The sequence below is a fragment of the Saccopteryx bilineata genome, chromosome 2 (assembly GCF_036850765.1).
Source record: "Saccopteryx bilineata isolate mSacBil1 chromosome 2, mSacBil1_pri_phased_curated, whole genome shotgun sequence".
Lineage (NCBI taxonomy): Eukaryota > Metazoa > Chordata > Mammalia > Chiroptera > Emballonuridae > Saccopteryx > Saccopteryx bilineata.
The window spans coordinates 172,641,712-172,655,959 of NC_089491.1; the positions used below are offsets into that span (position 1 = coordinate 172,641,712).

Sequence of the window (14,248 nt, forward strand, 5' to 3'; positions counted from 1 at the left end):
AGTCTGTCTGACTGCCTCCCCATTTCCAACTTCAGAAGAATACAAAAAAACAAGAAAAAAACAACAACAAAAAAAACTCCTTGACTGATGAGCAACATGGAGTTATCTTTGTGTGCAGCTCAGATATTTGTGCTTAATAAAATGTTATTTTCACGTTAGGTGGAGTGACATAACTCATAATAAATGTTTTAAATCAGTAATACCTAGCTGATCCTTGTCAGGGACTGATCATTTATGACATTTATTAATTGTAGCTTGATATTTATCAGGTTTACTTATGGTGCAACTACATACTAAAGAAATATAAAAAAGAATGGAATGACTCAGTTCCTGTGGGGATTTATTAAAGAGGATACCTAAAAAGAAATCTATTTTAAATCACCTTTAAATATATGAACAAGAGGCCCTGGCTGGTTGGCTCAGTGGTAGAGTGTTGGCCAGGCATGTGGACATCCCAGGTTTGATTCCCAGTCAGGACACACAGAAGAAGGGCTCATCTACTTCTCCACCCTTCCCAGTCTCACTTCTCTCTCTCTCTCTCTCTCTATCTCTATCTATCTCTTTCTCTCTTCCTCTCCAGCCATGGCTCAACTGGAACTGGCCCTGGGTGCTGAGGATAGCTCCATGGCCTCCACCTTAGGCGCTAAGAAGAGCTTGGTTGCTAAGCAACAGAGGGGCAGAGCATCACCCCTAGTGGGCTTGCCAGGTGGCCCCCAGTCGGGACACATGTGGGAGTCTGTCTCTCTGCCTCCCCTACTCTCACCGAATAAAAAAAAAAAAATGAATAAGACGAAAACTGTTCCAGTAAGGGTAATGAACTACATTCAAGAAGTGGAAGCCAGGCCCTGGCCGGTTGGCTCAGCGGCCTGGCGTGCGGGGGACCCGGGTTCGATTCCTGGCCAGGGCACATAGGAGAAGCGCCCATTTGCTTCTCCACCCCCCTTCCCTCCTTCCTCTCTGTCTCTCTCTTCCCCTCCCGCAGCCAAGGCTCCATTGGAGCAAGGATGGCCCGGGCGCTGGGGGTGGCTCCTTGGCCTCTGCCCCAGGCGCTAGAGTGGCTCTGGTTGCGGCAGAGCGATGCCCCGGAGGGGCAGAGCATCGCCCCCTAGTGGACAGAGCGTCGCCCCTGGTGGGCGTGCCGGGTGGATCCCGGTCGGGCACATGCGGGAGTCTGTCTGACTGTCTCTCCCCGTTTCCAGCTTCAGAAAAATACAAAAAAAAAAAAAAAGAAGTGGAAGCCAGACAGTATAATTAACATGGGGATTCGCTTTATCAGAATAGGTAGGTTAATTTGTTCTAGTTCTTGCTTCTCTTCTTACAGCTTACTTATGTTTTCTAGGTCTTTCAGAGCTTAGAAGCCAAGATTCTAGGAAGTTTCTCCCCCTCCCCCCAAAAAATGATGGACTTCCTTTTCCTTTGGTCTGCTTTTGAATATGGCAAAAGGTAGTCCCACCTGTGTCCCCTTTTGTCTTCTAAGCACTTGCTCTCTGCTCTTTGCCCTCCTTCATTGGCAGAAAGCCCCAAGGAAAGCTCGGAGCCGACGGGTTCTCCAGCCCCTGTGATTCAGCACAGCTCAGCAACAGCAGCTAGCAATGGCCTCAGTGTTCGCTCTGCAGCTGAAGCTGTGGCCACCTCAGTCCTCACTCAGATGGCCAGCCAAAGGACAGAACTGAGCATGCCGATGCAGTCGCATGTGATTATGACTCCACAGTCCCAGTCTGCTGGCAGATGATGCCTTCCCTGGTGGAGAAGTCCCCAGCCAGAGCTCGCCCTTCTGAGAGCCAAGAGAGAGAACATCTTACCCCTCCTGTCTGCCTTGGACATGGCAGTCTGGGAGGAAACTGTGTGTTGTAAGTAAAGGACAGATGTGGGGCTTTTCTCTTCAGCCACATGGTCGTGAACGTTGACACCTGTACTAAGGAGCCTCCCAGCCCCAGAGCCACATAGATCATCCCCTAAGGGGGGGGAGGTTTGATGTCCCCATAGCCAATGGCCTTTCTAGACGGTCTGAATAATCAGTCATTCTTGCCCGTGGACGTGTACTTCTCTCTTTTAACACTAACCCTGGCACTTCTAGGTTTGAGATTTCCCAGTTCCCTCTCTTTCCACTAAGCCATGACTGCTGTTCTCTTGTTCCTTAGCAGCGTGCCACTTCCTGCTAGTAGGGAGAGCTAGACTGATGGCATACTACCTGCTCACCCAGCCCCAGCCCCTCATGGACTCAGGACTTCACGTCCCACTGGCTGCTTGCTTCTCCCTTTTTACCCCTCCAAAATTCTAGTCAAAACTTTCATGTAGGGAGAATATAAGGCTACCTTTGATGTATGAAGTAGTACCTTCCAGCTCCTCCATAACTTTAGTCCTTCTCCCTACCTTCTACCAAAAAACAAAACAAAAAAAACAACAGAAAAAAACAACAAAGCAAACAAAACCAAAAAAAGAAAGAAACAAAACCCTAAGAGTTATAATCCTTTTTTTATCTGTTTCTAGAGCTATTTGGGTACCACATTTTGTCTCTTGAGTTGTCCCAGTCTAGTGGTGGGGTCTTTTCCACCTGCCATTCAGCTGTGGCAACCTCAGCTGTGGCCTTAATCACGTATGGCCTGGCAGTGAAGTGGGGGTGGGAGGCCCTGCTGGCTGACTCCTTTCCTCCCTGCTCCGTCTCCTTCAGTGTAGTCATCATGTTGGACAGGAAAGCTTGTTCCATCAGGTTACGGAATTGAGTGTGTGTGTGTGTGTGTGTGTGTGTGTCTGTGTGTGTGTGTGTGTGTATGACAGAGGGAGAGAGACAGATAGGGACAGACAGACAGGAAGGGAGAGAGATGAGAAGTATCAATTCTTATTGCGACTCTTCTGTCTCCTTAGTTGTTCATTGATTGCTTTCTCATATGTGCCTTGACCGGGGGGCTACAGCAGAGTGAGTGACCCCTTGCTCAAGTCAGTGACCTTGGGCTCAAGCCAGCAACCATGGGATCATGATACCACGCTCAAGCCAGTGACCCCATGCTCAAGCTGGTGAGCCCGTGCTTAAGCCAGAAGAGCCTGCACTCAAGCCGGCGACCTTGGGGTTTCAAACCCGGGTACTCTGCATCCCAGTCCGATGCTCTATCCACTGCACCACTGCCTGGTCAGGCTGAATTGATTCTTTTATGTTTTATAAAAGTTGACTGACCAAACCATACATATTCCTTTTGGTCACCTTTCTGCTTCTGCCTCCCCCTTTTCATCCCCAGCCACATTATGGCCTTTCTCCTCTGTGACTAGTTCAGATGCAGCCCCATGAAGGCTGTCATGTAGCTCCCTCACTTGTCCTCCATCTCAGTCTCACACATCTATCTTCTGTTCTGAGCTAGGGTCTTACATTGACAGTGTCCACACCCTCTGGATCTACCTTCTTTCCTTCAACAGGCTCTTAGCTGGGCCACTAGGTCTCTGACTCTGTAGCATTTCTTTCTTCAGCTCCTTTCTGCTCTCTGGCACCTAAATCTTCTCCATAGTCCAGGCCAGCACTCTGAGGCTTCCTGAGAGGGTTTTCTTCAGTAGAAGGCTGGGTGGGGGAGGTCAGGGAGGGGCAAATGCAGGAAGTACTGATCTCAGCAGAGGAGCCCTGCTTATTGAAGGATCTATCCTGTCTGGGAAATTGGCGACTATTGCTCTCAACCATTCTTACTCTAAGATGAGTCGGGAACCTATGGCTCATGAGCCAGATGTGGCTCTTTTGGTGGCTGCATCTGGCTCGCAGACAAATCTTTAATAAAAAAAATAACATTAAAAATATAAAACATTCTCATGTATTCCAATCCAGTCATTTCCTACCGCTCATGTTCATGGTTGCGGGCGGCTGGAGCCAATCACAGCTGTCCTCTGGGACAACACCAAATTTTTATTGGATAATGCGTACGTACACGGGTCGATGTGTGGCTCTCATGGAATTACATTTTAAAATATGTGGCATTCATGGCTCTCTCAGCCAAAAAGGTTCCCGACCCTTGATCTAAGAGCTGGGTTACAAAGGGATAAATTCACCCCTCTTGTTTCTTTCTTCCCCAAGAAGATTTCTATCTTCCTTTGGCTCTGAACTATGCAACTTCTACCAGGGCCGTAGAAACAATCCCAAGCCCGGCCTGCGGCTGAATATATCAGCTTTCATAGTTCTTCAGTGTGAAACCTTCCAGTTGTCCCAGAGCCACCTTTTGCCATCTGCCAAAGCCAAGAGTGTCCTTTTCTCCATCTCCCTACTTCCATCTTAAACATACATACAGAGTAACTCCCAGCTTCCTTTAGTATTTTGTCTTCCAAAGTTGGCTCTGATAGGGGAATGAGGAAATGTTCTAAGCTATAAGATTCCAGCCTCCTCAGAGTGATTAACTGGTGAGCCCATCAGATGACATGTTCCACTGCACTTGTTTTTAATTTCCCCTCCTGCTTTTCAGAGCTGGTGCTGAACAAGCTACACCTGGTGAAGAGAAAGGAGAGAAAACCTGGTTTTCTCATCCTCTACCACCCGGGACCCAACAGGAACAGCCTGAGGTGACTCAGAGTAGCAAATGGCATGGCAGATGGTCCAGACGCAGGGTGCCCCCTCCTAGGAGTCCACTTGCCTTTAAAAATTCACAGCCGTAACTTGTGCTCAGGGCTTTTTTTAGACGGCTGTTTCCAGGGTTTTTCTCCTCCTTTCGTTTTGTTTCATTTTTTTATCCCGATTTCCCACTAGCAGCCTTGCCCATAAGCTCGACTGAGTTTATGGCTCCTGAGGAGCCTTCATAAGACCTTCACTATTTTTCTTCCCTCAGTCAAGTGTCTTTCAAGTAAGGATGAGCTTGTCACTGCATCCACGCCCTGCCTCACTGCTGGCTCTGGAGGAGGCTTGAACCCTGTCAGTCTGAGTAGGGTGGCTGTTTTATGTAGAGGGTCTTATTTGACTTCTTAACCTCCCTGTCTAATTCTCATTTTCATCAGTGAGAAGTTAGTATTGGTGGCCTAAAAGAGGGGCATTGGCAGAACCTTAGTAGTAAAGCAGCAGTGACGAGGAAGGGGCAGGACAGAGCCCCCACGCCAGACAGCTCTGTAGTTGGTCCTCGGTCTCTAAAAAGACAGAGAAATTGCTTACCCTGACACCTCTCTCATTCAAGGAGACATCACTGACCTTGTTACTGCTGCCAGCCGTGTGGTCGTTCCCTATTGCTCTTGCCTTCCAGACTCATCTGGACCAGAATCAAACACGGAGGGCGTTGCTTAGCCTTTCTTAAGGCCTAGGGCAGGGGTCTCCAAACTACGGCCCATGGGCCGCATGTGGCCCCCTGAGGCCATTTATCTGGCCCCCGCCGCACTTCCGGAAGGGGCACCTCTTTCATTGGTGGTCAGTGAGAGGAGCATAGTTCCCATTGAAATACTGCTCAGTTGATTTAAATTTACTTGTTCTTTATTTTAAATATTGTATTTGTTCCTGTTTTGTTTTGTTTTTTTTACTTTAAAATAAGATATGTGCAGTGTGCATAGGGATTTGCTCATAGTTTTTTTTTTATAGTCCGGCCCTCCAATGGTCTGAAGGACAGTGAACTGGCCCCCTGTGTAAAAAGTTTGGGGACCCCTGGCCTAGGGCCTCTCTAGGGACTTAAGGGAAGACACCCTCTGAAAGGGGCTGGGGGTGTGGGCCCTTGGGGCTCTTCTAAGTGGACAGAGGACTCAGGCCTCTTACTTCACTCCAAAGACACAGCTTCTAGATCCCCAAGGCCATAGAGAAAGGGGCCAGAACCAGGTCTGGTGTGCAGACTTTCTGCCCCATTCCCTTGATAGCTTCCTTAGAGTTAAAAATTCTGAGAAAACCTCCCCCACAATTAGGGGAAACTAGAAAAAGTAGGATCTTGACTCTTTCCCTGTTGGTTGTATACCTGGCTTCCTTCAGTGTCCACTCTTTTGGGGCCTAAGCACTAGACCATATGCTCTCAGCGGTGGTAGAAGAGATGACCTGAGTCTCACCTCACTGCCTTCCCTATGCTATTGTGTTGTTCTTGGCTCCTTTCCCGGTTCACTGCCCTCCAGCACCATGTATCCTGGTTGACGGGATGCTTATTCATAGCCATGCCCTGTCCACAACCTGAACCGCCAGGTGACATCAGGATATCCTTCCTCTGGTTTCTGAGTCTCCATGCTCCACACTGCGAGGCTCCTTTAATGGTGTTAGCCCTGAGACCGCTCTCCCCCCAAACGTTCTCCCTCTCAATCATCAAATCATTATTTTCCTGTAATATTGTACATTGTATACAGAGGGAGGAAATGTATTTTTTTAATTTCATAACAAGTCTGTTTAGAATCCAGTCCTTCTAGCTGTATCACATATGCCTTTATTGATGTGCTCTTTCTTTCTTTAGACTTTGTTTGAGGGACAAGACACGTGAGGATCCTCAACTTCTCACAACCCTCAGAGTACAGAACTGCATCTGTTTCTATGTACAACACACATGTGCAGACAGACCTAAATCTCCACTGCTTCTCCCCTTCCCCCCGCCCAGGGTACCGAGCTAGCAGGAGTGAGCATAGGTGGCTGCTCTCTGGCGTTTCTACCCTTTCTTTGGGGTCAGGTCCTACCCCAGAATGGGGAGAGTAGGGCAGGTTAAGGCAGCCTCTGTCCTGTGTAGATGCAGGTTTGTATTATAGCTGCTAGGGTTTGTTTTTTAATGGGGGGCTGGTAGCACAGATATCTTATCAGCAGTAGCTACTACTGGTGAGTTATTATTCAGCTATAAGAAATGGCTTTGAGCCTGACCTGTGGTGGCGCAGTGGATAAAGCGTCAACCTGGAAATACTGAGGTTGCCGGTTCAAAACCCTGGGTTTGCCTGGTCAAGGCACATATGGGAGTTGATGCTTCCTGCTCCTCCCCCCCCTTCTCTATAATAAATAAATAAAATCTTAAAAAAAAAAAAAAACTTTAAGAAATGGCTTTGAGTTCTAGTTTCATTGACTTTCCCTTAGGGCAGTGGTTCTCAGAACCTGGTCCAGGACGAGCAGCACCAGTATCTGGGAACTTGTTACACATTTGGGCTCTGCTCCCGACCTATTGAATCAGAAACTCTGGAGATGGGCTGTAACAAGCACTCTCAAATGATTCTTACACACACTAAAATTTGAGAACCATCGCCTTAGGGGCAATCTGGGAAATCCTTGTAGGGTGTCAAGACTATTTTAAGTACCATTCTCTGCCTTAGCACTAACAGGTATTTTTCCATTTCCTCCAGTTCCTCCCTTCACCCCCATTAAAACAACAACCATGTCATTCATCTCAAAATCTAGATTTGTGTTTGTCCTACTTATCCCTGAAATCTGTCCTGTCCTGCATCGGTCTGGACAGGTACTTCCCATATTCCCTTGCAGACTGGTCACTCCATGTTCTTTGTTACAGGAAGGACGAGCTGGAGTTTTAGCTGTCCTGTTCACACACACACACACACACACATCTTTGGGCAGGGAGATGAGCCTCCAGGCCCAACAATGGAGGCTGTAGCCTCCTGTTGAAAAGAAAACAGTATGAGTATCTGTTGAAAAGAAAGCAGTGTGTATCTATGGTTATATCTCTGCTTGTCTGTGTATCTTTGACATGTAGCAAAGCCTCTCCATCTCATCAAGCAATTCCACTGTGGGTCTGAGTCTCCCCAGTCCCCAGTGGTGGACTTTGGAAGCATGCAGTGCTACAGGCAATTTTGTTACAAAATCATCTTCTCCCTTTCCCCTCCACCCAACTCAGCATAGTCCCTGTGAGCAGGCTCTCACAGGCTCTTGGGATGGGACTGAGGCAGAGGCTTCGCTCTATTCTCCCTAACTGTCCCTTCTCCTCCTCACCCCCGCCACTTAGCAGTAACCCTCCCAGCCATGCCTTCTCCCTCTCCTTTGCCCTGACATATATTGTGCCTTATTTATGCTGCAAATATAACATTAAACTATCAAAAGAACCACTGTTTTGCCTGATGCTTCAATACTCTCATCTACAAGTCCCATTATCCACTCTTTGAATTTCCTCACTCCCATTTCTTAGGACAAATGGAGCCGGAATTCTTATCCTTTTTATGCAGTGAAAACACAGTCTAGAGAAGGTGGGGCATTTATTTAAATTACATAACACAACAGAAGGCACAGAGCCAGGCTCAGATCTGTGCACTGCCCTGGGGACAAGGGCCCTCAGCATCATGGGAGCACGCGCTAGAGGACTGTACTTTATGTGGATGGGGGATGGGATGGTGTTTGAAAGCATGTGTTCTAGCTTTCAGTGTTTTGTCCCTACCTCCTCCCAACAATTTTGTTTTGTTTTGTTTTGTTTTGTATTTTTCCGAAGTTAGAAGCAGGGAGGCAGACAGACTCCCGCATGCGCTCGACCGGGATCCACCTGGCATGCCCACCAGGGGGCGATGCTCTGCCCATCTGGGGCGTCGTTCTGTTGCAACCAGAGCCATTCTAGTGCCTGAGGCAGAGGCCATGGAGCCATCCTCAGTGCCCGGGCCAACTTTGCTCCAATGGAGCCTTGGCTGCGAGAGGGGAAGAGAGAGACAGAGAGGAAGGAGAGGGGGAGGGGTGGAGAAGCAGATGAGCGCTTCTCCTGTGTGCCCTAGCTGGGAATCAATCCCGAGACTTCCACATGCCAGGCTGACGCTCTACCACTGAGCCAACTGGCCAGGGCCCTAACAATTTTTTAAAAACAAAAAATATATGCCCTACCTTCAAGAAGTTTCCAGCATGACTGGGGAATGCGGAGATCAAAAGAGAAGCTTTCTATATCTGAGTTATATGGGTACGGGGGCTTGAAGCAGGTAAACAAGTTCTCAGGACAAAGAGGTAATGCTTAGGATCCATGTGGAGTAAGGAGGCATGAGAAGGGTAGGGCAGTCAGCACTAACTGCATCTGGGTGTTCCTTAATAATTATGACATGTGTGGAGAGTGGGCCAGGCGGAAGAACTTGACCAGGAGATAGCAGGTCCCTCTGAGGGACCTGCTCCAATAGGGGAGAAACTAAGAAACTGGCTGATGTTTGGTTTGACAAGAAATAGGGATACTCGGCCTCCTTAGGAGCAAGAAAGGTAGTGGTGGTCTTCACTGTTAAGTGGTCAGGGTCATATAGGGGGCCAGAAAAGGGTACAAAAGGAAGTTACTGCCCTCCCCTGGTCAGCAAACCGCAGCTCGCGAGCCACATGCGGCTCTTTGGCCCCTTGAGTGTGGCTCTTCCACAAAATACCATGTGCAGGCGCTACCTCAATAAGGAATGTACCTACCTATATAGTTTAAGTTTAAAACATTTGGCTTTCAAAAGAAATTTCAGTCGTACTGTTGATATCTGGTTCTGTTGACTAATGAGTTTGCCGACCACTGCCGGGGCCTAGTAGATAGCTTGGTGAGTTAGTGTCATCCTGAAGCACAGTCTTCGCTGGTTCAATCCCCAGTCGGCACGTACAGGAACAGATGTTCCTGTCTTTACCCTGCTCTCTCCCTTCCTCTCTCTAAAATCAATAAAATAAACATTTAAAAAAATGAAGTTACTGAAAGCCAAATATGAAAAGCCAAGATTAAGGGGTTTGGGAGGTGGGGATGTGACTGAAGGCAGAGCAGTCTTCCATGTCACAAAATTGACCCATTTCAACCACCAGCCAGAAGAGAGACCAGTCACCTCCATCCTGGACATAGATATCCAGCTAGATCAACTTCTTATTGCAGACTCAGATAGTGCTGCACTTGGGGAGCAGAGAACTAGTGGAGGGAGAGCAGCAGGCATGTATTGAGTGCCTGCTCTGTGCTAGATGGAAAGCTAAATGCTTTGTGTCACTTACTGTTTGCAGCAACCTCTTGATAACAGGAGCAGTTGACTTATTTTATTAATGCTGAAGGGAGGTTTAGGTTAAAACACTTGCCCAAGGCACACAGTGAAGTGCCAAGAGCTGATTAAAACTGATTTTTGTCTGATCCCAGAGCCACTCTTTTCAGTGCCCTCTGCTCCTCTGGACTTCTGTCAGATAGGAACACAAGGACCTCACTGTGGGGCAGGATGCATTTCCCACAGAAGAACCATCTACTATGGTCTTAATACTCCCATTTAAGAAGTGGTGAGCCGGACCTGTGGTGGAGCAGTGGATAAAGTGTTGACCTGGAACACTGAAGGTCACCGGTTTGAAACCCTGGGCTTGCCTGGTCAAGGCACATTTGGGAGTTGACGCTTCCTGCTCCTCCCCCCTTCTCTCACTCACTCTTACTAACTCTCTCTCTCCCCTCTGAAATGAATTTTTTTTAAAAGTAGTGAAACTACAAGATGTAATGATGAATGTCAGGTTCTATGCTTGGGACTAGCTGTGAGCCAAAGCTTACAGAAAGGTTCACCCTAGCTTAGGCTGCATTAATAGGAATGTAGTATCTAGAATATCGAAATCAAAACCCACTCTAGGCCCTGGCCAGTTGGCTCAGCACTAGAGCGTCAGCCAGGCATGTGGAAGTCACAGGTTTGATTCCTGGTCAGGGCACACAGGAGAAGCAACCATCTGCTTCCCCCCCCACCTTCCCTTCCCACAGCCATGGCTTGAATGGTTTGAGTAAGTTGTCCCTGGACACTGAGGATGGCTCTATGGCCTTGCTTCAGTTGCTAAAATAGTTTAGTTGCTGAGCAACAAAGCAGCAGCCCCAGATAGGCAGAGCATCACCCTGTAGGGGGCTTGCTGGGTGGATCTGTCTCTCTGCCTTCCTGCCTCTCAATAAAAATCAGAACAAAACAAAAAAACCCTGCTCTAATCTACTTACCCAAAGTACAAATTGGTTTATAAATACTTTAAAGAGGGGGATACTTCCTCTCGAACAAAAAAACGATTAAAGGGTAAAAGAATGAAATGTCTTCAAACCTGCAAAAGGCTTGCATACATGAAAAAATCGAGAGGTGTTCTGTGAGACTTAATGGGGCAAACTAAGACCCCCTGGTGGAGGCACAAGGAGACGGAAACCAGCTCAGTGCAAGGATAAATCTGTCCAGACTCAGGAGAGGTAAGTTCCCGGGACTTGGGTGTGTAGGGCTCCTCACAGCTAACGTTTTGAGGACACTTGCTTTTTGTCGGATCCTGTATTGAATGGATAACCAAAAGTATCTCAAGTAGCTCACTCTAGGAAGTAGTTCCTTTTAATGTTGCCGTGTTTAGGTAAAGAAATTGCAGTTTAGAGAGGTAAACCGCTTGCCCAAGGCTGATTCACAGGCTCCTCATCATGGCCCCTCTCCAGGATGGGCTGCAGATCCACTCGGGTGGGCATGCTGAGACAGGGGTCTTAGGATGAGAAGAGAAGGGGGCACCAGATTATTTGAAGGATCCCTTCCTGAGAGGCAGATATTTTTTTTCTAAGGCTGGATTCTAGTACTCTGCTATAGTAGGTCAGAGGGCTTGCCTGGTCAAGAGGCAGAGGCAGGGGTGGCTACAGGGAAGTGGACAAAATGATAGTCCAACCCTAGTATCCTGGCCCTGATTTTCTGGGACTCCTTAGAATCAGGCACTTAGGAACCTCCATCCACCTGACCTTCCAGAGCTCTTTTCGGGAAAGGGAAATGGCTGGGCCTGGCAGTGTGGAGCTGCGGCCACAGGGTGGCAGCAGTCCCTCAGCTGCAGAGGATGGCTTTCCAGGCCCAGGTGAGGCAGTTCCTAAGCAGTGCTCTTGAGTGCAGTGGTCCCCAAACTTTTTTGGGCCACAGACTGGTTTAATGTCAGAAGATATTTTCACAGACCAGCCTTTAGGGTGGGACGGATAAATGTATCACGTGACCACGACAAGCATCAAAAGTGAGTCTTAGATGGATATAACAGAGGGATCTGGTCATTTTTAAAAAATAAAACATCATTCAGACTTAAATATAAATAAAACGGAAATAATGTAAGTTATTTATTCGTTTTCTGCGGACCGGTACCGGGGACCACTGCTCTAGTGAACATGGGGTCCGTCTACAAAGACAAAGCAATCCACACTTTTTGTGAACTCCCCACTTTCTTTTAGTTTCCTTCTGTATCTCACTTTTCTATCCACAGGCAAATCTCAGAGTAGTGGCTCCATTTGTAACCCTTCAAGAGGCACATATGCAGGGGAGTGAGTGAGCTGGGGGACCCTGTGTACAGCCCGTCAGAAGAGGGACCAGGCCAGATCATCCTAGCCTACTCTGACCCTGGTTCTTCCTAATTCTTCTGTTCCAGGACACAATACCTAGCTCTTCCTGACAGGACTTTTATGTTTTTATTCTACAAGTTAGAAAAGAGAGGAGGTGATCAATTGGAGCTTTCCAACCTGTTGAGGGAATGGGGTTCTTAAAGGCCCCCCAGGGCCTGGCTCTGACAAAGCATCTGCAATTAATGATGCTTCTTGAGCTCTGGAGACAGGATTTATGCATCTAATAATGTCTGTAACTCCAGGCTTAGAGGCTGGGGCTGGAGGCTGAGAGCAGGAAGTTCAGGAGGGGCCATGGGAGGGGACCCCAAGGGCTCTTAATGGAGCAGTGCATTTCCATTGCCTGCTCTAGATTCCCCCCCAGGCTGCTGTGGGGGTGGGGGACAGGGGGACAGTAGGTATAAGAGGAAGATGTGGCTGTAGGAAGGCAGATGACAACATGGATTCCAGGCAGGCAACAGTGCTGCTGGTGGTGCTGCTTTTAATAACAGACTGGGGCCGCGCTGAGGGACCACAGGGCCAGAATGGAGATCAGATCTTCGCGGTAAGTTAGCACCCCCTCCCCATGTCACCATTTCTTCCCTCTACCTCAGCTCAGGTTTGTGCTCTAGGTTCAACACTCCAGTGGCCAGGGTCTTCACTAGGTCCTCACATCCGAGGAGATGGCTCCTCAGCCTCCTATAACTTGCCACTGGAAGCTACATCCTTTCTGGAGTAACCTGAATGTCCAAAGTCTTTGCCCATCTTCCCTCCTGGACGTCCCTGTAACACAGGAGGAAGACACCGGACCCCACCTACTGCAGGATGCCGGCACCCCCGGGTCACTCTTGCTCTCCCTGCTCCAGGCCATGCAGAGATCCGGCAGGAGCCCAAACTTCCTGTTTCAGCCCCAGAGGTGAGTCCCAAAGGGACACAGGTAAGGCAGGGGTCAAAGGGAGAGGGGAGGGAGGGCACTGGAGGAGGGGGCCTGAGAGGACCTACAGCTGAGAATGGATCTTTCCTACTAAGGTTTGGCAGAAACACCCAGGGCTCCTGGAGCAACAAGCCTCTGAGTCCTCGAGCTGGGGAGGGGTTGAGCTCCCCATTCTGGAGTCTGGCTGCCCCTCAGCGCTTTGGAAAGAAGTGACATGTCATCCCTTGATACATTTGCATGCAAGGCCCTCACCCAGAAGTGCCATGTGCTCCCTCAAATAAAGCTGCCTGACTTCTGAACCCCAGTGTCTTGTGTCTAAGACTTGAAGGTGCTGAGAGGGAGCCCAGGGCAAGAACCACAGCCCCTCCATCTCCACCAAACTCCCTAGAACACAGGTGGTGGGGTTCCCAGAAGTCACTGCACTTGCCTCCTGCCACCAGACACGCAGACAAGGGGGCATGGGGAACAAAGCACAGGAGCACAAGAGAGGTGATGCACCACGGACCTCTGCCATCAACTACTCGGGAACAGAAAGAGCAGGGTTTAACCCTGGCCGGTTGGCTCAGTGGTTGAGCGTCGGCCTGGCGTGCAAGGGGTCCCGGGTTCGATTCCCGGCCAGGACACACAGGAGAAGCGCCCATCTGCTTCTCCACCCCTCCCCCTCTCCTTCCTCTCTGTCTCTCTTCCCCTCCTGCAGCGAGGCTCCATTGGAGCAAAGATGGCCCGGGCGCTGGGGATGGCTCCTTGGCCTCTGCCCCAGGCACTAGAGTGGCTCTGGTCGCAATAGAGCGAAGCCCCGGAGGGGCAGAGCATCGCCCCCTGGTGGGCAGAGCGTCGCCCCCTGGTGGGCGTGCCGGGTGGATCCCAGTCGGGCACATGCGGGAGTCTGTCTGTCTCTCCCCGTTTCCAGCTTCGGAAAAATACAAAAAGAAAAAAAAAAAAAAGAGCAGGGTTTAAAAATTCAAGGAGCCTGACCTGTGGTGGCGCAGTGGATAAAGCGTCAACCTGGAAATGCTGAGGTCGCCGGTTCGAAACCCTGGGCTTGCCTGGTCAAGGCACATATGGGAGTGGATGCTTCCAGCTCCTCCCCCTTCTCTCTCTCTCTCTCTCTCTCTCTCTCTCCTCTCTAAAAATGAATAAATAAAATAATTTTAAAAATAAAATAAATAAA

At 48.9% G+C, this 14,248-nt stretch overlaps 2 protein-coding genes and 1 long non-coding RNA gene across 4 annotated transcripts in view; 2 read left to right on the forward strand and 1 right to left on the reverse strand.

Annotated features, from left to right (window-relative positions):
- The window catches only part of LOC136324969 (cyclic AMP-dependent transcription factor ATF-7), a 140,418-nt gene extending 135,938 nt beyond the window's left edge, over window positions 1-4,480 (forward strand). The window contains exon 13 of the mRNA XM_066258561.1: window positions 1,515-4,480. Within this exon, the coding sequence (XP_066114658.1) occupies window positions 1,515-1,732 (218 nt within the window). The 3' untranslated portion in view covers window positions 1,733-4,480. The remainder of the gene's footprint in view (window positions 1-1,514) is intronic.
- NPFF (neuropeptide FF-amide peptide precursor) lies at window positions 1,724-13,370 on the forward strand. 2 transcript variants are annotated; one of them, XM_066258588.1, is made up of 3 exons: window positions 1,724-1,850; window positions 12,776-13,059; window positions 13,173-13,370. In XM_066258588.1, exons 2-3 carry the CDS (start codon window positions 12,827-12,829, stop codon window positions 13,288-13,290), a joined length of 351 nt encoding a protein of 116 aa, XP_066114685.1. In that variant the 5' UTR covers window positions 1,724-1,850; window positions 12,776-12,826; the 3' UTR covers window positions 13,291-13,370. The 2 variants fall into 2 exon arrangements, with proteins under 2 accessions (XP_066114685.1, XP_066114686.1); XM_066258589.1 differs by lacking the exon at window positions 1,724-1,850 and adding an exon at window positions 12,592-12,708 and having other exon boundaries at window positions 12,938-13,059.
- Window positions 1,983-5,663, reverse strand: LOC136324975 (uncharacterized). Its single transcript, XR_010729171.1, has 2 exons — window positions 5,589-5,663; window positions 1,983-5,244 (listed from the first exon to the last, which is right to left on the reverse strand). It is a non-coding gene; the product is annotated as an uncharacterized lncRNA (long non-coding RNA).
- Window positions 13,371-14,248: the final 878 nt, after the last annotated feature.